The sequence below is a fragment of the Chelonoidis abingdonii genome, chromosome 11, assembly GCF_003597395.2.
Source record: "Chelonoidis abingdonii isolate Lonesome George chromosome 11, CheloAbing_2.0, whole genome shotgun sequence".
Taxonomy (NCBI): Eukaryota; Metazoa; Chordata; order Testudines; family Testudinidae; genus Chelonoidis; species Chelonoidis abingdonii.
Window position 1 is genome coordinate 16,907,615 of NC_133779.1, and position 22,987 is coordinate 16,930,601.

The 22,987-nt window shown below is 63.2% G+C and overlaps 2 protein-coding genes across 4 annotated transcripts; one reads left to right on the forward strand and one right to left on the reverse strand.

The window, feature by feature from the left end:
* Window positions 1–565: 565 nt before the first annotated feature.
* On the reverse strand, window positions 566–6,811 carry KCNA7 (potassium voltage-gated channel subfamily A member 7). 2 transcript variants are annotated; one of them, XR_012656770.1, is made up of 3 exons: window positions 6,016–6,811; window positions 2,628–4,671; window positions 2,278–2,344 (listed from the first exon to the last, which is right to left on the reverse strand). XR_012656770.1 is itself a non-coding variant. In XM_032806425.2 (2 exons), the coding sequence occupies exons 1-2, from the start codon at window positions 6,589–6,591 to the stop codon at window positions 3,781–3,783; spliced, it is 1,467 nt and encodes a 488-aa protein (XP_032662316.1). In that variant the 5' UTR covers window positions 6,592–6,811; the 3' UTR covers window positions 566–3,780. The 2 variants fall into 2 exon arrangements, 1 of the variants encoding a protein (XP_032662316.1); XM_032806425.2 differs by having other exon boundaries at window positions 566–4,671.
* Window positions 6,812–10,441: 3,630 nt separating this feature from the next.
* On the forward strand, window positions 10,442–21,632 carry SNRNP70 (small nuclear ribonucleoprotein U1 subunit 70). Of its 2 annotated transcripts, none has more exons than XM_075070741.1 (10): window positions 10,442–10,531; window positions 11,420–11,576; window positions 11,747–11,809; window positions 12,354–12,408; window positions 12,580–12,644; window positions 12,741–12,803; window positions 13,648–13,729; window positions 17,154–17,255; window positions 19,387–19,474; window positions 20,801–21,632. In XM_075070741.1, exons 1-10 carry the CDS (start codon window positions 10,461–10,463, stop codon window positions 21,450–21,452), a joined length of 1,398 nt encoding a protein of 465 aa, XP_074926842.1. In that variant the 5' UTR covers window positions 10,442–10,460; the 3' UTR covers window positions 21,453–21,632. The 2 variants fall into 2 exon arrangements, with proteins under 2 accessions (XP_074926842.1, XP_074926840.1); XM_075070739.1 differs by having other exon boundaries at window positions 10,446–10,531; window positions 11,417–11,576.
* Window positions 21,633–22,987: the final 1,355 nt, after the last annotated feature.

Sequence of the window (22,987 nt, forward strand, 5' to 3'; positions counted from 1 at the left end):
CCCTCCGTCCCTTCGCCGTGGCTTGGCTGATTTACCCCAGCCGGGGGCAGGGGGCAGCTCCGGGGCTGCATGGGGCGTCCCTCCCGGGTTACGCCAGCTGCGGAGATGGAGGCGGGGGGACATGGAGCATTGCCTCTTCACGGCCGTTCCCACCCGGCAGCGGTGCAATGGGCTTACGCCTGATTTCCACCCCTACCCCTGGCTGAGGCAGGCTGCGGAGTGGGGCTGGATCCCACCCCTGGTTTCCGTTCAGGCCATGGGGCAGGCTGCGGGCAGAGCAGTGAGACACCAGACGCTCCTATCCCTCCTTTGCAATAAATAATAGAGCAGGCGGGTTTATTGGAGATCAGGCCAGGCCAGTGTCTCTTCACACCGAGATCCAGGATAGTGGTGGAGAGGCAGGGCCAGGGGAGGGCGGGGCGCACGGGAGGAAGTCTCCTGAAGGGGGAGCAGCTTGAAGTCTGGAGGCAGCCGGGGGAGAATCCGGCCCCGTGAGATCCAGAGCCTCACAGAGGAGAGGTACAAACTCTGGATCCGGCCACTCTCCCTATCCCTTCCCCATGAGTCCCCATGGGGTCAGGAAGTCACTGCACCATTCAATGCCTCAGTTTCCCCATTGGTAAGGTGGGGAGGATGAGCCTTCTCCTTAGTCCGCTCAGACCATGAAGTCTTCAGGGCGGTAGCTGCCTCTTGGTGGTGGTCTGGGCAGCACCTGGCACAACAGGGCTCTGATCTCGGCCAGGGTCTGTGCAGCGCCTGGCACGACGGGGCCCTGATCTTATTTTGGGACTGGGCAGCGCTTGGCACAATGGGGCCCTGATTTTGGTCAGGGTCTGGCAGCGCCTGGCACGACGGGGCCCTGATCTTGATTGGGGTCTGGTCAGCGCCCAGTGCAATGGGGCCCTGATTTTGGTTAAGGTCTGGCAGCGCCCGGCGCGAAGGGGCCCTCATCTTGGTTGGGATCTGGGCAGCGCTCAGTGCAATGGGGCCCTGATTTTGGTCAGGGTCTGGCAGCGCATGGCACCACAGCGCCCTTATCTCGGCCACAACTCTCTTCCAAGAAATAATCTGCAATTAAAAATAAATAAATCCCAAAGCTCAGGGGCCGACGTGCGAAGTCCTGCAGGCACTGCGGGCATCGGGGGGAGACCTTCCTGTGCAAAGCCCCCACATCCAGAGAAGACTCAGATCGGCCAGACTGCAGGCCCCTGCGTCTGGAGCCCCTTTTAAGAAGCGTCTGTTCCTTGCAAAGAGCCTGGGAAGTGGAGACCCAGCGCCTGGGACAGTGCATCCTGTGGTCCAGAGTCCAGTCTCCAGGCTGACAACTGCTTTAACCATCCCAAACCGAACGGACTGAGAGCTCAGTTGCTCCTGGTGGGGCAGCGGTTCCTGGGACATTCAGGCTGGGCAGGGAGCGCTGGCTGGGGTCCCTCCAGAGTAGCCGCTTGGAGCGAGGCCCTGGTGGGGTGGCCCTGGGTCCCTCCAGGAAGGGGGCACCATTCGAGGGACCTGTGGCTGCCCTGGGTGCTTTGCGGGTCTGGGTTGTGTGATCCACGTTGCCCTCGGAGTGGCCCAACAGATGTGCTGCCCGCCCGGACGATATGCCAGAGGAACACACAGCCCAGCCGTGACACCATGGGGGACCACAAGGTCATACAATGGTTAGAGAAGTAAGTACTCGCGGGCACAAATGCACTCTCTTTCCTGCTCGTTTGCACCCTAATTGTGCTGTAGGCCCCACCCGCCCCTCGCACACACATCCCAATAGGCCTTTCTCTTCACATCATTTACTCTCATCCTGTTCCTGGTGTAACTGTCCTCTCCGACCCAGCATTTAAGACCATTGAAACGAAAATTAAGACAACGAATGAGGGAGGTGGCCTGTAACCAGGAGGACAATGAGGATGGGAGGACGGAGCTTTCTCTCTCTCCATCCCATGTCCCTCTTCTCCTACTCTGTGCTGCCCTCCAGCTCGCTGGGTGTTTCTGTGTGTGGCAAACACCGATGTTTAAGACTTAGGACTCCCCTGAGCTTCTCTTTCCCCACCTCAGCTTGCCCATTAGCTTAGGACAAGCCGGAGATATGTGATTCTGGGGGTACGGCAAGCTGGGGACGTCTGAGTGGCCCCCGAACTCCTGGGGGATGCAACTGCACTCTGCGGGAGGTGTCAGCTTTGCAGGGTTTGGGGGAAAACTTTTGATTAGGAGGGGTTTGGATTGGGTTGGAAAAGGACCAGAAGGGGATTGAGTTGGGCTGGGGGACTGAGTAGAACTGAGTTGTGCAGGGTTGGGAGGGGACTGGGTAGGGTTGGGAGGGGATTGAGTTGTTTAGGGTTGCGGGGGACTGGACTGCGTTGGGTTGGGAGGGGATTGAGTTGCGTAGGGTTGTGGGGGATTGCACTGCATTGGGTTGCGTTGGGAATGGACAGGGCTGAATTGGGAGGGGATTGAATTGCGTAGGATTGTGGGGGACTGGACTGCATTGGGTTGGGTTGGGAACAGGCTGGGTGCAGTTGGAAGGGGATTGAGTTGCGTAGGGTTGCAGGGGACTGGACTGCGTTGGATTGGGTTGGGAATGGACTGGACTGGGTTGGGAGGTGATTGAATCGCGTAGGATTATGGGGGACTGGACTGCATTGGGTTGCGTTGGGAATGGACTGGGCTGAATTGGGAGGGAATTGAGTTGCGTAGGGTTGGGGGGGACTGGACTGCATTGGGTTGGGTTGGGAACAGGCTGGGTGGAGTTGGAAGGGGACTGAGTTGCGTAGGGTTGTGGGGGACTGGACTACGTTGGATTGGGTTGGGAACGGACTGGACTGGGTTGGGAGGTGATTGAGTTGCATAGGGTTGTGGGACTGGAGGGTCCTGGACTGCGTTGGGTTGGGGACAAGCTGAGTGACCCACTGACTGAGTTAAGTTGAGGCTGAGCTGGGGCACCAGCGGGGAGCTCACCCTTATGGAAGCCGTGAGCCAAGTTTTCTTCTCTTTGCTTGGCCCGTTTTGCGGAAGGGCTGATGCCTTTGAGCCCAGCTTACCAGACAAACGTCTCCAGGTGAGATCCGCCCTGCACCTGGTGGGGGCAGGAAGGAGACACGGCAGAAGCAACCGTCCCAGCCCCAGCTTTGAATCTGCCACCATGGGAGAGGCCGGGTGGGCTGGGCAAGTCCCTAGTTGAGGTGTGGAGCTGATGAGAAGGATGGTTCCCAAAGTGGGACACGGGGGTGGGAGGATTCCATTGAATGGGAGACAACCCCAGTCCAGCATGTGAAACACAGTCACAATGTCCCCGGGGCTCTGGTCGCCTCCCCGGCCCCTGCCCCTGGCCCTCCACCTCTCCAACGGCTGGGATTGTATTGCCCTGCAAAGCTCACTCAGATACCTTGGCAAGAAGCCTTCTCTTATTTATCCCCACGCTTGCTATTTGGGGCTCGGTTGCGTGGGGTATGTTCCAGGGCGCGCTCCAGCAGATGTAACCTGAGAACATGCTGAGGTGAGCTCAGCAAGTGCCCCACGGCCAGCTGCTCTCAGTCAGGGAGCGGGAGACAGGACTGGGGGGTGGGGGAGGCATCGGTACCAGGCCGCTGCATCCAGAGCTTTTTGGCCAGGTGAGGAGGGGCAGTATCCGTGCCAGGAGACACCCCTCACTCCCTCGTCCCACTCTGGTTAGAGACAGAGTGGCCAAAACCAGGACCCAATCTCGTCTCCCACCGCCCAAGAGAGGCACCGAGGAGGGGTGGGGACGGCAGGTCAGAAATTGGGTGGGGAGAGGTGCCAGCAGGTTCACACCTGGGTCACCAGGCCCCGGTTGGGTTGCTGGGGCTCCAACAGGACCGTCTGGCTGCTGGCCGAGGCCACCATCCCATCCAGGAGCTGGCAGTTGGGCAGCGCCAGGGCCCCATCCCCACAGTATGTCTCTTCCTTGCCGCAGGCCTTCTCCCAGCGGGCGGGCACCAACGGGGAGGGCAAGCGGCCAGGGCAGCCGGCCACGTGGATGTACTGGCCCTGCTCCTCGCCTTCCGTCTCCCGGTGGTAGAAGTAGGAGAAGTTGGAGACAATGACGGGCACTGGGAGGGAGATGGTGAGGACCCCAGCGATGGCACACAGCGAGCCCACGATCTTCCCGCCCACCGTCACGGGGGACATGTCCCCATAGCCCACCGTGGTCATGGTGACCACGGCCCACCAGAAGGCCTCAGGGATGCTGGTGAAGTTGGTCTCGGTGTGGTCAGCCTCGGCGAAGTAGACGGCGCTGGAGAAGAGGATGACGCCGATGAAGAGGAAGAAGATGAGCAAGCCCAGCTCCCGCATGCTGGCCTTCAGAGTCTGGCCCAGGATCTGCAGCCCCTTGGAGTGGCGCGAGAGCTTGAAGATGCGGAAGACCCTGACCAGCCGGATGACACGGAGGATGGCCAGCGACATGGCCGGCTGGCCCACCCCCCGCTGCCGGGCGAACTCCGTGCCCAGCGCCACGAAGTAGGGGATGATCGCCACGAAGTCGATCATGTTCATGATGTCCTTGAAGAAGGCCGGCTTACTGGGGCTGGCCAGGAACCGCACCACCAGCTCGAAGGAGAACCAGCAGATGCAGATGGTCTCCACGATGAAGAAGGGGTCGTCCAGCTGGCTCCTGGGGGCGTGCACGTGGCTGCTGTTGGCCCGGTGATGGGGGATCTGGTGGGGACACGTGACGGAGGAAGGGGTCAGGGGGAAACCCAGCTGGGGAGGCAGCCTGGCCTGCGGCACTGCAGCAGGGGGGCTGGGTGGGTGGTGCAGCGGGGGGTGGTGGTGGCATGCAGCCTAGGTCATCCCCGCCTCCCCGCAGGGAATCCCCCGCTCCTCCCAGCTGCATCAGCAAATTGACAACAATTATCGGCCAGCAGCCTGGGGACGAGGTGTGGGGAAGTCACCCAGCCTGGAGGGTGGGAGTGGGTGGAGGGGGCTGGGTGGTTCGCACCGCACAGGACCCACACAGCCAGGCCAGTCAGCACCATCCCTGACCCAGCCTGCCATGAACCAGGCCTCCTGCGAGCAGGCAGGACTCCTGGGCTCTCTCCCAGCTCTGGGAAGGGGGGTGGGGTGCAGGGGATGCTGAAATTTTAGGGGGTCCCCCTTTCCTCCCACCCACCGGCAGTGAGATGTCCCTCTTGTCCCAGAACTCGAACAAGATCTCCAGGCAGAGGGGAAGCTGGGATGGGGTTGGTGGTGAGGTGGAGGGAACACAGGGCCAGGCAGCGGGCACACAGCAGGGTGGTGGAGCTGCAGGGCCGGGCAGCGGGCACACAGCAGGGCGATAGAGCCGTGGGGAGGGGGGCAGCGGGCACACAGCAGGGCAGTGGAGCTGCAGGGCTAGGCAGTGGGCACACAGCAAGACGATGGAGCCGTGGGGAGGAGGGCAGCGGGCACACAGCAGGGCAGTAGAGCTGCGGGGCGGGGCAGTGGGCACACAGCAGAGCAAGGAAGCCACAGGGCCCGGCATCGGGCACACAGCAGGATGGAGGAGCTGCAGGGGGGGCAGCGGGCACACAGCAGGATGGAGGAGCCACAGGTTCTGGCAGCGGGCACACAGCAGGGCGGTGAAGCCATGGGGGGCAGCAGGCACACAGGAGGACAGAGGAGCCGCAGGGCCCGGCATCGGGCACACAGCAGGACGATGGAGCCGTGGGGAGGGGGGCAGTGGGCACACAGCAGGGTGGTGGAGCCACAGGGCTGGGCAGCGGGCACACAGCAGGGCGGTGAAGCCGTGGGGGGCAGCAGGCACACAGCAGGACGGAGAAGCCACAAGGTCCAGCAGCGGGCACACAGCAGGGCGATAGATCCATGGGGAAGGGGGCAGTGGGAACACAGCAGGGCGATGGAGCCATGGGGAGGGGGGCAGCAGGCACACAGTAGGGTGGTGGAGCCATGGGGAGGGGGGCAGCGGGCGCACAGCAGGGCTGTGGAGCTGCAGGTCTGGGCAGCGGGCGCACAGCAGGGCGGTAGAGCCGCAGGGCCGGGCCCGCAAACCCCCTCGCTCACCGGCAGCGAAATGTCCCGCTCGTCCCGGAACTCGGGCAGCGTCTCGAGGCAGAAGATGACAACGGAGATGAGGATGACCAGCACGGAGATGATGGCAATGATGCGGGCAGCCTGCGAGCTCTCTGGGTACTCGAAGAGCAGCCAGACCTGCTTGAGGAACTCGGGCCCGGGCAGCGGGCGCTGCTCCTCCTTGACGAAGCCCTCGTCCTCCCGGAACTTGCTGAGCGCCTCCTCGCCCAGCTGGTAGAACTTCAGCTCCTCCAGGAAGATGTCGAGAGGGACGTTGGCGGGGCGCCGCAGCCGCCCGCCCGACTGGTAGTAGTAGAGGATGGAGTCGAAGCAGGGCCGGCTGCGGTCGAAGAAGAACTCGCCCCGCAGCGGGTCGTAGTAGCGGAGCCGGCGTCGAGGGTCACCCAGCAGGGTGTTGGGGAACCGGAGCAGGGTCCTGGCCTGGGTCTCGAACCGCAGCCCCGCCACGTTGATCACCACCCGCTCGCAGCAGTCCCGGCGCAGGCACGGGATGTAGGGGCCAGGCGCCTTGGCGGGTCCCCCCACTGGCAGCGCCGGCTTCTCCATGGCGGGGGAGGTCAGGGCCCGGCAACAGTGGCCATGGGCCGGGATGGGGGGGGTTCCCCACCGTAGGTGCCCCTGCTTCTCTCTCCACTGATTCGTTCCCTCCCTCACACCGTGTTCCCACCTCTCTTGGCCCTGATTCACTTCTCCTTTCCTGCACTCAGCCCGTACCCCCTCCTCCAGCCCCAATTCGCTTCCCCCTTCCCACACTCAGCCCGTACCCCCTCCTCCAGCCCCAATTCGCTTCCCCCTTCCCACACTCAGCCCGTACCCCCTCCTCCAGCCCCAATTCGCTTCCCCCTTCCCACACTCAGCCCGTACCCCCTCCTCCAGCCCCAATTCGCTTCCCTCTTCCCAACTCAGCCCGTACCCCCTCCTGCTCAGGCCCTGATTCATTCACATCATATCTCCCCCCCACCACATACACTCTCTTCTATTCTCACCCTTTCTTTTCTGCTCTGACAATTCCCTGTGCCCCTCTTCTGCACCCCCCCACCCCCCTGCTTTCTGAGCCCTGGATCTGTCTGTCCGTCCGTCCCTGAGGCCAAGGGCCGGGATCTCTGGCTGTAAACACGTTCCCAGACCGGGAAGGTGTCATGTTCTCAGGACATCTCTGACTTCCAGCGCCCCTGTGCCAAACCCCAGTGCCCGCCCCTACCCCTCTGCCCCTTCAGCTCCGAAGCCACTAAAAATAACAGGGGGCAGACAGCTCCCAGGGATGATATGGAGACAAGGGGTGGGAGCCAGGACTCCTGGGTTCTGTTCCCAGTTCTGAGAGGGCAGGGACATCTAGTGGTTAGAGAGGGGGGGCTGGGAGCCAGGACTCCTGGGTTCTATCCCTTGCTCTGGGAGGGGAGGGGAGTGATATCTAGTGGTTATAGCTAGGGGAGGCTGGGAAGCCAGGACTCCCGAGTTCTATCCCTGGCTCGGGGAGGGGAGGGGAGTAGGATCTAGTGGTTAGAGCAGAGGGGCTGGGAGCCAGGACTCCTGGGTTCTCTCCCCAGCTCTGAGAGGGAAGGGGGGTCTAGTGGTTATAGCAAGGGGAGGCTGGGAAGCCAGGACTCCCGAGTTCTATCCCTGGCTCTGGGAGGGGAGGGGAGTGGGATCTAGCGGTTAGAGCAGAGGGGCTGGGAGCCAGGACTCCTGGGTTCTATTCCCACCATCTGTAAATTGCAAAGAATAATTAACAAGCATAAAAGTGAGATGCGAACGCCCAAGGGGATGAACGCTTCCCTTTGGGGTGTCTTGCCTCTGGGCCTCCTGCTCCTGGATTCTAATGGAAGCTTGTTAACCAAAATAGGGTTAATTAATCTAGTGTCAGGAGGAGAGAGGTAATCACACCCAAGTAACAAAGCATTAGGGATCAAGAGATAACTGTGTAATAAGAAAATAATCTGTTAATAGGTATGACATAAGTGCCCAGGAATGGCTGGTGTAAACCTGCCTGGAGAGAGGGGGGTGTGATAAACAGAGTTAATTAATGTATTAATTAGTGGGATGTCTTCTGCCCTTACCTGAATTATAGAGACTGTGCCAGCTTCCCTGTGTGTATGCAACACACCAGGCTCTAACCATTAGACCCTACTCCCCTCTCAGAGCTAGAGAGAGAACCCAGGAGTCCTGGCTCTGAGCCCCATCTGCTCCAAGCACTAGATGCCCCTCCCATCCCTGAGGAGAGAACCCAGGAGTCCTGCTCTAACACGCCCCGACATCCCTCAGCACCCTACACTCCCTTCTCCTAGTCCTGTTGGGTTTCTGTCCAGGGGTATCTGTGCCCCTCACACAGCCTTCCAGCGCCATCTGCTGCTTCTCTGTGGGCATCTCTGCTCCAGAGCCATCTGCGGTGCCAGGCCTGGGGGGTACGGGGGCCCCCCCATGACCCTGCAGTGCCAGGCTTGGGGCGTACGGGGGCCCCCCCGTGACCTGCAGTGCCAGGCTTGGGGCGTATGGGGCCCCCCCGTGACCCTGCAGTGCCAGGCCTGGGGAGTATGGGGGCCCCCCCATGACCCTGCGGTGCCAGGCCTGGGGCGTACGGCGGCCCCCCCGTGACCCTGCAGTGCCAGGCCTGGGGAGTACGGGGGCCCCCCCGTGACCCTGCGGTGCCAAGCCTGGGGAGTACGGGGGCCGCCCCATGACCCTGCGGTGCCAAGCCTGGGGAGTACGGGGGCCCCCCCGTGACCCTGCGGTGCCAAGCCTGGGGAGTACGGGGGGCCCCCCCGTGACCCTGCAGTGCCAAGCCTGGGACGTAGGGGGACCCCATGATGCTGCGGTGCCAGGCATGGGGCACACGGGGCCCCCCGTGACCCTGCAGTGCCAAGCCTGGGGGGTACGGGGGCCCCCCCTGACCCTGCAGTGCCAGGTTTGGGGCATACGGGGGCCCCCCGTGACCCTGCGGTGCCAGGCCTGGGGCGTACGGGGCCCCCCCGACCCTGTAGTGCCAGGCCTGGGGCATACGGGGGCCCCCCGTGACCCTGCAATGCCAGGCCTGGGGCGTACGGGGCCCCCCGTGATGCTGCGGTGCCAGGCCTGGGGAGTACAGGGCCCTGCCCTAGGGGCAGAGGAGGCTGTATCCCAAGCCCAGCTCGGGTCAGGGTCATTACCCAGCTGCTATGGCACGGGTCAGGGGCCATATCCCTGGTTGCTATGGCTCAGGTCAGGGATCATGGCCTGGTTGCTATGGCACAGGTCAGGTCATGGCCTGGTTGCTATGGAGCAGGTCGGGGATCATGGGCCCAGTTGCTATGGCACAGCTCAGGGGCCATATCCCTGGTTGCTATGGCCTCAGGTCAGGGATCATGGCCTGGTTGCTATGGCACAGGTCAGGTCATGGCCTGGTATGCTATGGAGCAGGTCGGGGATCAATGGGCCCAGTTGCGTATGGCACAGCTTCAGGGGCCATATCCCTGGTTGCTATGGCTCAGGTCAGGGATGCCATGGCCTGTTGCTATGGCACAGGTTCAGTTCATGGCCTGGTTGCTTAATGGAAGCAGGCTCGGGGCTCATGGGCCAGTTGCTATGGCACAGCTCAGGGGCCATATCTGGTTTGCTATGGCACAGGTCAGTCATGGCTTGGTCTTGCTATAAGGGCAAGTCAAGTCATGGACCAGTTGCGGGGGCACAGGTCAGAGGTCATGGTCTGGTTGTCTATGGCACAGGTCAGGGGTTCATGGGTCCAGTTGCTATGGCGCAGGTCAGGGCGTCATGCGCTGGTTGCCATAAGTACAGGTCGGGGGTCATGCCCAGTTACTATGGCACAGCTCAGGGGTCATGCCTGGTTACCCATAGTACAGGTCAGGGGTCATGGCCCAGTTTGCTATGGCACAGCTCAGGGGCCATATCCCTGGTTGCTATGCACAGGTCAGGTCAGTGGCTGTTGCTATAGGGCAAGGTCAAGGTCATGGACCAGTTGCTGTGGCACAGTTGTCAGAGTCATGGTCTGGTTGCTATGGCACAGGTCAGGAGTCATGGGTCAGTTGCTATGGCGCAGGTCAGGGTTCATGGCCTGGTTTGCCATAGTACAGGTTCGGGGTTCATGGCCCAGTTACTATGGCACAGCTCAGGGGTCATGGCCTGGTTGCCATAGTACAGGTCAGGGGTCATGGCCAGTACTATGGCACAGCTCAGGGGTCATGGCTGGTTGCCATAGCGCAGGTCTGGTTCGGGTTTCACCAACACGGCGCCCAGGAGCGCCCCTGGCGGCGAGTATTATGGTCTGCCCTGCCCCGCGCTCGGGCACTACTTTCCTGCCGGCGGCGGAGGGATCATCTCCCGAGTTGAGATTCGTATCTGCGCGCACCCTCGCGCGTCCTTCCCCCGTCCCCGAGCGAGTCCCGGCGGCGCAGGGATCGGACGCGGTGACGGGGGACGCCGCTATGCGCAGAGAGGGCAGGTTGAGCAGGCCCCGACCAGGCGGCAGCGGGAGGAGCGGAGCGCGGCGCGGCCGGTGGGGGGGAGGGTCACGCGGGCCCCGGGAGGGAACGGGGTCACGTGGAGCAGTGGGGGGGTTACTGGGGTCCAGCCAGCCCCGGGGGGGGCAGGAGGTGGCGGTTTGGGGCGGGCTAGAGGTGAGCGGGGGGCGGGGGAGGTCCGCGGGGGCAGCGGGAAGAAAGGGGCTGGGGGGGTTACTGGGGGAGCCGGAACTGAGGACCTGGATGGGGGTCCAGGTGGGCGGGTTGGGGGAGCAGTGGGGGGGGGTCCAGGCGGGGGGGCTGGACGGGGCAGTGGGGGAGTTGGGGGGTCCAGGCGGGGGGGTTGGAGGGGGAGTTGGGGGGGTCCAGGCGGGGCGGTTGGAGGGGGGACAGTGGGGGAGTTGGAGGGGGAGCGTGGGGAGTTGGAGGGGGTCCACGGCGGGGAGGGTTGGAGGGGGGAGCAGTGGGGGGGGTCAGGCGGGGAGGGTGGAGGGGGGCAGTGGGGAGTTGGGGGGGCCCGGCGGGCGGGTTTGGAGGGGGGAGCAGTGGGGGGGGAGGCAGAGTCCCTGTGTGGGGTGCAGGGCCCCCTCCAGTCCTGTCCTGGGGTCCCTTCCTGGAGAGTCGCTGCCGGGAGCCCGGCGCCCCGTCCTGCAGAGATGGGATGGGCCGGGGGTGACCCCACCAGTGTGATGGGGGGGGGCTGAGGAGCCCCATGGGGGGGAGCAGAACAGCACGCGGGTTGCCCAGGAACTGGCTGAGATGAGGTGGGAGGTGCCACTGGGAGCCAGGCCCCACAAAAGGAGCAGGAAGGGGCTTAGCTGGCCCCTACGTTGGCTGAGTTTGGGGGGGCTGTGACCCCACACACTTGGGGGGGATGCACTTCTTGTGGGATCCAGCGATCTGACATCTTCTCCCCCCAGCAGATTTCCCAAGATGACGCAGTTCCTGCCCCCCAATCTGCTGGCTCTTTTCGCCCCCCGAGACCCCATTCCGTACTTGCCCCCTCTGGAGAAGCTGCCTCATGAGAAACACCACAACCAGCCCTACTGCGGCATCGCGCCGTACATCCGGGAGTTCGAGGTGAGGTGGCCTCCCCGGCAGGGCGGCGCTGGCAGGGGGCTGGAGGCAGGGAGAGCCGGTTGCCTCATCATCTCTTTTCTCTGCTCCAGAGCCGCCAGGCTCCCCCACCACCATTTCTGTGCCACCCACCTGCTTGATGCCCTGCTAACGTGCTTCTCTCCTCTGCCCAGGACCCACGCGATGCCCCTCCACCCACCCGCGCCGAGACCCGCGAAGAGCGCATGGAGCGGAAGGTACGGCTCTCAGCAAGCATGAGGGTCAGCCCATCTTTCTAGGGACATGGGCACCCGCGGTGGGGGGTGTTGTCTGCATGCGGGGGGGGGGCCCCTCCTCCAATAACCAGCTCTGGACTGTGTGGGGAAGGAGCGAGCTGAGGAGATGCTCTGCTGCCAGAGTCTCTTCTGTTCTCCCTTCTCCCATATAGTCTGGTGATTGAATTGTGGGGCTGGGAGCCAGGACGCCTGGGTTCTCTCCCCAGATCTGGGAGGGAGCGGGGGAGGATTTGGCTGCCAGGACTCCTGGGTTCTCTCGCTGGTAATTCTGTCACTAACTCCCTATGTGAGTTTTGGGAGGAGTGCCTGGGCGTCCCTGTCTGAGTTGGGGGTCGCAGCCCTATGGAAGGCAGTGAGGACGAAGCAGTGAGTGCAGCGGCACTTTGAGAACCTCGGGGACGCTAGTGACTGAGATCCCCGCCTCGAATCCTGTCCTGGGGTCCCTCTCTGGAGAGTCACTGCCAGGAGGCCAGAGCCTGTCACTCCTTCCCTTTCCTTCCCGCAGAGACGAGAGAAGATTGAGCGGAGGCAGCAGGAGGTGGAGAATGAGCTGAAGATGTGTGAGTGGGGGGGGTGTCCCATCACCGTGGAGGGCAGGGGGTTGATCTAACTCCCATCTGCTGGGAACATCCCCTCACAGGTGCCTCAGCATATGGGACGGTAAACGGGGGCTGGGGGGGCATCAACCATTGCTGTTTCCACGTGCCTAGCCCTGTTCTCTCCCCATCCAGGGGACCCGCATAACGACCCCAACGCCCAGGGAGACGCCTTCAAAACCCTCTTCGTGGCTAGAGTGGTAAGTTTGTCCCGCTGCCTGGGAGCCGCTTCTCCCCTCCTCCCCCACCTGACCGCCAGCAGCAGCTGTCTCACCAGCCTGTCCTCTCCCTTGCAGAACTACGACACGACAGAATCCAAGCTCAGAAGAGAGTTCGAGGTCTATGGCCCCATCAAACGGGTAAGAGGCTGCTTCGGGGGACAAAGAAGGCCATGCTGTTCCCAGGGTGGGTGATTGACCCTGGGGAAGTGGGGGGGTCTCCATCCCCTGCCAGCTCCCAGCCCAGAGGAATGCTGGGAAGGGGGTCCCTTCTGACCTGGAAGTCTGCAAATCCCCACGTTTGGTCCCTTCCTTCCTGGGCCCTGCCTGCGGAGCCTCAGTGGGCTTCTAAGCGCTGGCAGCTCTGTGCTGAGACAATCACCATAATTAACTCTCATGCTTAGGGGCTTCAGCCCGCCCGCAGGGGTCAGGTGGGGATTCCCCCCACCCCACCCAGCACAACTAGCCAGATGTGGGCTGGGTTTTCCCTTCCTGTGAAGGATCAACTACAGCTGGAGATGGGACATCAGCCGGGGTGAACCGCTGTTCTGAGGTGGTCCCCAGTCCCCTTGCTGCTTGGCTGGTGGGGCTTGTTCATATGCTCAGGGTCTAACTGACCCCCAGGTTTTGGGTTGGGATGTTACCCCGTCCCACCCAGGTTTCAGGTTAGGAAGTTAACCCTCCCCCCCCCTTGCAGGATTTCACATGGGTGAAGGGTGTTCCTGGCTCTTCCTATGCTGGTGGTGCCCTGTTGGGACCAGGCTATCCCCCTGGCCAGGAAGGCTCTGATGAGGCTGCCATCTTGGTGTGTCAGACCCCAGTTGGCGCAGGAGTGCCCCCTGCTGGTCTGCAGCGAGTTAACCAGCACAGTGAAAGGTGCTGTGGGGCAGTGGCTTGTGTCAGATTGAAGCCAGGGCTAAGCAGCACAGGTATGTGCGGGAGGGGCCGTGTCTGGGTCATTAACCTGCCTCCCCCACCCCACCAGATCTACATGGTGTACAGCAAGCGTTCCGGAAAGCCACGCGGCTACGCCTTCATAGAGTATGAGCACGAGCGGGACATGCACTGTAAGTACTGCCTCTGCCCGGGCCTCTTTGCCTCTCCCTAAAGCGCGTGTTTTCCATCTGGGTGCCGGCCCACTCCCGGCCCTCGAGCTCCCGGAGGTAAGTAACGGAGCGCAGGGCCGGCGCAAACCCAGGTTCCATTACTCTGCTCCCTCCCCCCCCCACCCCCACGGAGCTCGACATGAACGACGGAGGCGGGGCTGGGCTGGGGGCTGGCCATCAGAGGGTTAATGCTGAGATGACCCCTGCAGGCGGGGTGCCCCTCCCTCCCATAACTGCAGATTAATGTAATCAGGGTGCTGCTGGTCGTGGCGTGTGAGTGAGAGGGTGCGAGTGCTCCGACGGGCTCAGCGCTGTGTGTATCCCCCCCCCCCCCCCCGAACCGCTGAGCTTCACGAGCTGCCCCTACTCCAGGGCTGAGCCCAGAAGCGGCGAAGCTGGGGGAGCAGCTCAGCTCGAGCGTGTGGGGGGGGCAGGTGCATCTTGGCACTAGTGACTGTTGTGAACGATGCTGTTGGGAGGAGGGGTGTATTAATTCTGTGTTCTTATTGTCACTGCAGCCACCTTTCTGATGGCTATTGCCACTGCTGGCTTGCAGCTGATGCTAATGCTCCCCCCATACAACACCTCAGTGTATGGTTGGTATAAGGGTTTGTATGTTGGTAAGATTTCACGGCACCCCTACACCTATACACAAGCCAGGCCACAGCAGCAGTAGGCACCTAGCGTGGTGGGGATGGGGACCGGAGAAGCTTGCTCTCTCGTCCGGCTTCCGTTCTCTTGCCGGGCGGGGACCGGACGGGGGGGGGCGCAGGCTCCGAATTCCCGCTGGAGGTAGCGAGGGGAGGGCAGGCCAGGCCAGACATCACCCTGTGTAGGATGCTTCCCCGCAGCTGATGAAGCAGGACTCGAATATGTCCCAGGGCTGGGTTTCGGTCCCGCCCGTGCATCAGTGCCGGCACTGCTGAGGGGGAGCTCGCAGCGCTGGCTGCATCTGTCCGACTCTTAATCCCCGCAACAAAACCACAACCCAGGCAACTTCCTGATCCCCTCTCAGTCCGTCCAGTGTAGCTCCGCCTCTCCAGCCAGGGGCACGCTCTGCTCAAGCTACCATCTCCCTTTGGGCATCTCGCTGCCCAGGCCGGGGTGGGCTGTGCCATGCGGGGCTCTGAGCTTTGTCGCGTCCGAGCGGGGCGGGGAATATTCGAGTCCTGCCTTTAGCCTTTCCCACCAGGCTGGCGAGGTGAGGTAGACTAGCTCCTCTGTCTGCCCCGGTGCACCCAGCCACTCCGTGGCCCGCACCTGGGGCTCGGTTCGGGCATCAGTCTCGGCTGAGCCTCGGACCGGTGCCTCGCGGCTTGCAAAGACAGGCCCCCCCACCCTGTGGGCAGGAAGGGATTGACATGCAGGCAGCCGGCACACAGCGACACTAGCCCAGGGCAGTGTTAGTCACTTCACACTCCCGGCTTCTCAACCATGTCCACCCCGTAGAACCGCCCGTGGGCGCTGAGCCGGGCTGGGCTTCGCGAACCCGCCTGCCCCGTGCAGTGATGGGGTCTGGTTGCTGGCTGCTGAACTCTGGCAGAGGCACCGACCTCGAGAGGTGTCGCCAAGGGCACTAAACCCAGCCCGGCTCCAGTCCCTCTGCATCAGACTGTGTAAGGGGACGCGTAGGACTTACAATATCTCCCTGTGTGAGCCCTGAAGTTGTGTCCCCAGCAGCCACGCTGCCGACTTCTGGACCCGGGGGAGGGCACAGGGCCAGGCTGAACGTTGGTCCCGGTTGGCCAGCGACCGGAAGGCTGGGGATCTGTGACGAGTGGTTTCAAGGGAACGGAGCCTTGCTGATCCCAGGGATCGAGCGTCCCTTTGAGCCCTGGCCCAGGGCGATGGGTCTCTCTCTGATGGGGGTCAGCAGTTAGGGGGAGAGGTTCTGGCTAGGGTGGCTTGGTAGAAAGGTGACAATAAGGTTGGTCTCAGGTAAGCCACGGCCTCTCCTGGCCGGGACCAGCACCACAGACAGACACGGCCCTGGGACGGAACCAGGACCCCGGCCCTCTCAAGAGCAGCATCTAGGCCCCATTCTAGCCAGGGCAGCACAGGATGTCCCTCTCCCCGGGAGTGTGCTCTGTTGGCATGGGGGGCTTTCGGGGGGCTGGGTTTCCCCACAAGTGCCTTGGACGGAGGTGGTCTGGGGGGCCCATCCCTGTGGCTAGGGTGCTCTGCCCTGCCCCCTCGGGGTCCTGGCTGAGTGGGCAGCTGTGTCCCCTCATGACCAGCCAGCTGGCAACGAGGGGGCAGAGGAAGAATCCTGCCCCGGCCCCTCAGCCAGGCGGCAGGTCGGGCGGGGGCTCCAGCTGAGCCATTGTGGGGCTGGTAAGTGTCCCCTCAATGCCATAGTGCCCCAGCTCCTGTGGGGGGTGGGCAGGGCCAGGGGGACCGTACCTCCCATGGGGGGTGCACCTACGCCGCTGCCGAGACAGGTAAGGCAGCGAGGTGTCGCTTGGCAGCCACGCCACCCCCCCCTAAATGCCAGTGCCCCGGCCGGGGGCACGGGGGCGGAGCCCGGCCTCTCGCGCCCACGCTAGCAGCCTGATGCGTTGAGTTGAGGCGCTAAGTTGAAATGTTTTGTAAGTAGTTTCTCCAGGTAAACGCTTTTATTTCCTTCTCGTGAGCGGTGCCCGTCTAGCGCCCCCTCCTCCCCCCCTGTTGCCTCGGTGCCATCTGTAGCCGCCACGTAGGGATCTGTACTCTGTTCCTTTGGTGACGACAGGCGGGGGGGCGGCAGGGGCGTGACTGGCGGGGGGCGGCGGGAGGAATGCCAGCCGGGTGCCAGACTGTAAAACCTTTGCGTGTACCGTACACAGATTCCTCTCCCTCCTTCCTGTAGGTGTAAAACCTCCTGCTTTGGGGGGGATGCATGGCGGATCCAGGGTTAGCTGGCTGGCTGGGGTGGGGGCTGGGCGGTGTACCCTCGTCTCGTAGGGGTTTACCCCCCACGGGGCTGCTTGGGTCCCACGCAGCAAGCGTGGCATCGGGGAGGAGGCGGGGGGCAAATGCAGGTATTTGACTTGTCGGTAACGTTTCTTTCCTTGCAGCTTTGGGGGGCTGGCTGGGGGGGGCGAGTGGCTGCTCCACTCAGCCCAGCAGCCGTGGCTTGCAGATCTTTGGCCTCAACGGGGTTGGGGTGTCCTGTTCTTTGGTGTGGACCCAGCTGCTGAAGTCCGGGCAGCATGTGGGGGGCGGGGGGGACCTCGGGGCAAGCTACCCCACGGCAGGGTGGGGCAGCCCCTCGGCCGGCTCTGGGGAGCCACGGGGCAGGTAGGGGGAGCTGTTTGTCTGGTGGGGGGCGGGCGGGCTTGTGTGTGGGCTCCGTGCCTAACAGAAACGCCCCCCCCGCCCTTGTGGACACCCCAATCTGTTGCAGCGGCATACAAGCACGCAGACGGCAAGAAAATTGACGGCAGGAGGGTGCTGGTGGACGTGGAGAGAGGCCGGACAGTCAAGGGTTGGCGTCCCCGCAGGCTGGGTGAGTAAGGAACGAATGAACCCCCCCGAACGCAGAGCCGGGAAGCGACCCCACATCAGGCCTGCAGCGCCGTGGCAGACAATCGGCACAGCCCTCGGTGTCCTCTGCCGGGAGCTCCCCACCCAGCCTGTGACGGACTGTCCAGGGTACAGCCTGGAACAGGGGTATCGCCGAGCCCTCTGTCTGACAAGCTCCCTCTGACAAGCTGCAAGTTTGTCAGGGGGACCGTACCTCCCATGGGGGGTGCACCTACGCTGCTGCCGAGAGAGGTAAGGCAGCGAGGTGTCGCTTGGCAGCCACGCCACCCCCCCCAAATGCCAGTGCCCCGGCCGGGGACACAGGGGCGGAGCCCGGCCTCTCGTGCCCACACTAGCAGCCTGATGCGTTGAGTTGAGGCGCTAAGTTGAAATGTTTTGTAAGTAGTTTCTCCAGGTAAACATTTTTATTTCCTTCTCGTGAGTGGTGCGACCCCACGTCAGAGCTCTGTCTGGCTCCCTCTGACAAGCTGCAAACCCCTCCAGGTCCTGCACTCACACAGCCACCTGCAGGTGGGGACACACCCGGCTGAGTGACATGAATGCTTCTTCCAGCCAGTCCCCCTGCAGCTCCCTAGCCTCGGACCCCAGGGCTGTACGGTCTTGCCCTGGTCAGGAGTCTGAGCTGTGTAAGTTGATTACCCAGCCCGCCCGTCCGCCAGTGTGGCAAGGTCGTGCACCAGCTTTTATACCCTGAGCAGATTCCTGTTTGTGCTTTGAGCAAAGCCCATCGGTCGAGATAAAATACAGAACCGATTTGTTAACTGCAGAAAGAGATTTTAAGTGATCATAAGTGAGGCTGCAAGTCTTTGACGGAAATCACGGATTTTGGGACCTCTGTGGCTTCTGCTGCGGCCGGTGTGGCCCCAGACAGCTGGTCCTGGGCGCTGCCCCGGAGCAGCAGTTTGGGAGCAGCAGCAGTGCCCTGGGCCACCCCTCTCCCACCGCAATCCGAGTTCCATAAACTAGACAGGATTTGAATCGAGCGTCATCTCACTCTGATGGTAGATTTCCTTCATACACAAGCTGGATTCTCCTTTCCAGCCTGGGACCACCTCCCCCGTTCAGTCTTTGTTGTCCAGATGTTCTTCCAGGTGTTGAGGTGTGAGCAGGGCAGGATTAACTCTCCTGTGGGCCTGGGGTTGTTAGATTTTTGTGGGGCCCCTGGGGGGTTGGAGTTGACTCGGGGCAGGGGTTTGGGGTGCAGGTTGCAGGCTCTAGCTGGAAGGCACTTACCTCGGGCGGCTCCCAGCCAGGGCTAAGGCAGGATCCCTGGCTCTGCGCTGCTCTGCTCCCTGAGATGGCTGGTGTGTCTGGCCCCTAGGCGGAGAGGCCCTGCTGCAGTGCACAGGCACTGCCCCTGCCAATGAGAGCTGCGGAGCCGGCGCTGGGGGCAGGGGCAGCGCACAGATTCCCTGAACGCCCCTTCCTTAGGGGCACATTGGCAAGCTGGTGCTCGCAGCTCCAGGCTTTGGGGGGGCGCCAAGGCTCAGGGCATGCCAGGCTCGATGAAAAGAAGCAGCAGGCCACATCCAGGCCTGCGGGGGCCCCCTTAGCCCGAGGCCCTGGCTTGCGGCTCCAGACGCCCCTGCATTAACCCAGCCCGGGGAGTGAGGACAACTGGTGATGTCACTTCCCCTCCGTTCTACATTCCTCCAGCTTACTGGAAAGGGCTTTTGCTAGGACACGAGTCAAGCAGCCTCCCTTGTGTCTCCATTGGCCATGGATCCTGTGACAGTCTGAAGCAGTGCGGATTCCCCTTCATGGGCCTTCCACGCTGCCACACCTGAACGGCTGGTTGTGGGGGTTCCCAGCCGCACAACCTAGTTCAGTAACACCCCCCAGCTGACTTCCTACCTTCCTGTCCAGCGGCAGCCCCCACAGTCCAACCGGAGCTTGATGGTCAGCAGAGTGAGCCCTCGCCAGGCAGACAGCGCACAGCTGAGCATAAGCACAGGGGAGTGGTGAATATGGAGGTGCCAGCGGACTGTTTAGAGGCATATAGTGCCCCTCCGCTAGGGGAGCCGGGGGGGCTGAGTTGGTCACATAGATCTCTGCCGGGGGCAGGGTGCCGAAGAGCTGCACTTTCTTTATAGGTGGTGGCCTGGGGGGCACCCGGAGGGGTGGTGCAGATGTCAACATCAGGCACTCCGGCCGAGACGACACCTCCAGATACGACGAGCGGTGAGTAGGAGGCGGACTGTGCCCCGGGGGACCCCGCGTGCCCCGCCCCATATCGGCCAGACCCCCTGCCAAGGGATATGGTGGGGTGGGGTCTGGAGGAGAGTTTGGGGGAGGCACAGTGATGGCCCAGTGCATTGTGGGAGCATGGAGGGCTGTGGGTTTTGCAGTGCCCCCATCCCAGTGCATTGTGGGAGCGTGGAGGGCTGTGGGTGTCTTCAGTGCCCCTGTCCTAGTGCATTGTGGGAGTGTGGAGGGCTGTGGGTTTTGCAGTGCTCCCGTCCTAGTGCATTGTGGGAGCGTGGAGGGCTGTGGGTGTCTGCAGTGCCCCCCGTCCCAGTGCATTTTGGGAGCATGGAGGGCTGTGGGTTTTGCAGTGCCCCCATCCCAGTGCATTGTGGGAGCGTGGAGGGCTGTGGGTGTCTTCAGTGCCCCTGTCCTAGTGCATTGTGGGAGTGTGGAGGGCTGTGGGTTTTGCAGTGCTCCCGTCCTAGTGCATTGTGGGAGCGTGGAGGGCTGTGGGTGTCTGCAGTGCCCCCCGTCCCAGTGCATTTTGGGAGCATGGAGGGCTGTGGGTTTTGCAGTGCCCCCATCCCAGTGCATTGTGGGAGCGTGGAGGGCTGTGGGTTTTGCAGTCGCCCCATCCCAGTGTATTGTGGGAGCATGGAGGGCTGTGAGTGTCTGCAGTGCCCCCGTCCTAGTGCATTGTGGGAGCATGGAGGGCTGTGGGTGTCTGCAGTGCCCCCGTCCCAGTGCATTGTGGGAGCGTGGAGGGCTGTGGGTTTTGCAGTGCCCCCATCCCAGTGCATTGTGGGAGCGTGGAGGGCTGTGGGTTTTGCAGTGCCCCCACCCCAGTGCATTGTGGGAGCATGGAGGGCTGTGGGTGTCTGCAGTGGCCCCGTCCTAGTGCATTGTGGGAGCATGGAGGGCTGTGGGTTTTCCAGTGCTCCCATCCCAATGCATTGTGTGAGCATGGAGGGCTGTGCGTGTTTGCAGTGCCCCCGTCCTAGTGCATTGTGGGAGCGTGGAGGGCTGTGGGTTTTGCAGTGTCCCCATCCCAGTACATTGTGGGAGCATGGAGGGCTGTGGGTGTCTGCAGTGCCCCCCATCCCAGTGCATTGTGGGAGAGTGGAGGACTGTGGGTTTTGCAGTGCCCCCGTCCTAGTGCATTGTGGGAGTGTGATGGGCTGTGCATTTTGCAGTGCTCCTGTCCCAGTGCATTGTGGGAGTGTGGTGGGCCATGGGCCTGCCTGCCCTCAGGGGATGGGGTGACGGATGGCCCAGGGGTTAGGGTTAGGGGTGTGACGCTCGGGGCCCCTCTCCCTGCAGGGACCGGGAGCGGGAGCGAGACCGGCGGGACCGGAGCCGGGAGCGGGACAAGGAGCGGGAACGCCGGCGCAGCCGGTCCAGGGAGCGCCGGCGCCGCACCCGCAGCCGGGAGAAGGAGGAGCGGAAGCGGAGCCGGGAGCGCAGCAAGGACAAGGACAAGGAGCGGGAGCGGAAGCGGCACAGCCGCAGCCGGGAGCGCAAGCGGGACCGGGACCGGGAGCGCGACAAGAAGGAGGAGCTGCCCGAGGGGGGGGACGCCCAGGCCGAGGAGGTGGCACTGGGCGAGTTGGGCCTGGAGAGGCTGGAGCTGAAGCTGGAGGGCGAGGACAAGGGCAGGGACAGGGAGAGGGACAGGGAGCGGGAGCGAGACCGCCGGCGCAGCCACCGGGACCGCGACAAGGACAGGGACAGGGAGAGGGACAGGGAGCGCCGGCGGGACCGGGAGCGAGACCGGGAGCACAAACGGGAGCGGGGTGAGCGCGGCGAGCGGGGGGCCGAGAAGCGGGACGAACGGGTCGGCCAGGACAACGGCCTGGCCGAGCCGCTGGAGGAGACCAGCCAGGACATGTTCCTGGACCAGGAGTCCATGCAGTCCGGAGACGGCTACATGTCGACGGAGAACGGGTACCTGCTGGAGCAGCCCCTGGAGTGAGGGGGCTCCCCTGCCCCCAGGCCGGCCTGGCCACTTCCCTTTTTTTTTTTTTTTAGGTGGGTAAGTTTTTGTCCCCCCAGTTTCTGTAGCGTGACCCCCCAGAAATGCCACACATCTGTGTAAAGCCCCGCGCGGCTGCATCTGCTTTTCTTTAACCACAATAAAGGGGTTTTAATGGTTCTGCTGTGAGGTGCTGTTATGGGGGGGCTGGGCTAGGAATGGCCAGAGCAGCTGGCCCTGGTAGCCGGGGCTCAGCCCTGGGCCTTAGCAGGCCCCTCCTGGCCCTACACTTAGCCCTCATGGAGCAGCCTCGAATTGTGGGCACCAGAACTGGTCTCTGTGCTCTGCCCCCCCTCCCCCCCCCGCATTAAGGCTCTAAGGCAGCCTGAGCTGGGGTTGCCCCTCACCTGGGTCTGTGACCCATCATCTGCTGTGTTCCCGGCACCCCCAGGCACATGCGGGGCCTGTGGTGTTTCCAGCCAGGCCACTGCTTGGGGGGGGGGGGCTGCTGAGGGTTTTGACCCTGAGACTCACCTGCCAGGGGCTCGTGCCTGCCCCCTGTACTGGACCCCCCCCCTCGGTGCCCCGGGGCGGCAGGTCTGAGCCCAGCTGGATGTTGATCTTGCCCCAAGAATCCTCCACCCTGGGGTTGGCCTGGGGAACCTGCTCCCCCTGGATGTGGCTGGGGAGGGGCCCGAGCACCAAGGGGGGGTCACCCCAGAGCCAGGGGGACCATGCAGGTGCTGCAGGGGCCCCCCCGCGTGGGGGGGGGCTGGGGGAGATTCATGGGTTGGGGGGCTTTGCTCCTGCCCCTCCCCCACCTGCTCCAATAGTGTGCGGTTGGGGGGGGGGCAGTGGGTGCGCAGCGCGGGTGAGGGGCGGCGGGTACGTGCTCAGGCGTGGATAACACGCGGCTGGGGCGCGTGCACATACGTAGCGTGCACCGCCTGGAGCTCGGGCACGCGCCTGCGCGCAGGGTTACATTTCCACCCCCGCGCCGTGCCCCCCCAGCCCCCCATTTCCCCCCCTGCAAACGCTGGGCGGGGCCGTGTGCGTTGAAGATTGCCAGCGCTGAGGCAGCCGAGCCCGCTGTGGGCTGTAGAGCGGGGTGAGGGCTGGGGGGGTCAGGAGTGGGTGGTGGTTGTGGGGCAGGAGTAGACGCGGGTCAGGACAGGTGAATGGTTGGCGGGTGCAGGCTTAGATGTAGGGGGCAGGTGATGGCTGGGGGGGTCAGAGTGGGTGGTGTTGGGGGCAGGAGTTAGATGTAGGGGGCATGGTGGTGGGCTGGGGGGTCAGGTGGGTGTGAGTTGGGGGGCAGGGAGATTAGATGTAGGGGGCAGGTGGTGGCTGGGGGGGGCAGTGCAGAGCTTAGATGTGGGGGTCATGTGGGTGTGTGGTTGGGGGCAGGAGTTAGGACGGGGGTAGGGCGGTGTTGCTTTGGGGGGCAGGGCAGGAGTTAGATGTGGGGGGATCAGGGTGGTGGTGGTTGGGGCGGCAGGAGTAGACGGGAGTCAGGGCAAGAGATGTTGGCTGGG

Bases quoted from the DNA above. Each gene is read 5' to 3' on its own strand.
- KCNA7 (XM_032806425.2), bottom strand. From the start codon at position 6,591: ATGGAGAAGCCGGCGCTGCCAGTGGGGGGACCCGCCAAGGCGCCTGGC. The intron at 4,672-6,015 runs GTGAGCGAGGGG...TGTCCCCACCAG, and splicing joins AGCGGGACATTTCGCTGCCG to ATCCCCCATCACCGGGCCAA.
- SNRNP70 (XM_075070739.1), top strand. From the start codon at position 10,461: ATGCGCAGAGAGGGCAGGTTGAGCAGGCCCCGACCAGGCGGCAGCGGG. The intron at 11,577-11,746 runs GTGAGGTGGCCT...TCCTCTGCCCAG, and splicing joins CGTACATCCGGGAGTTCGAG to GACCCACGCGATGCCCCTCC. The intron at 11,810-12,353 runs GTACGGCTCTCA...TCCTTCCCGCAG, and splicing joins AAGAGCGCATGGAGCGGAAG to AGACGAGAGAAGATTGAGCG.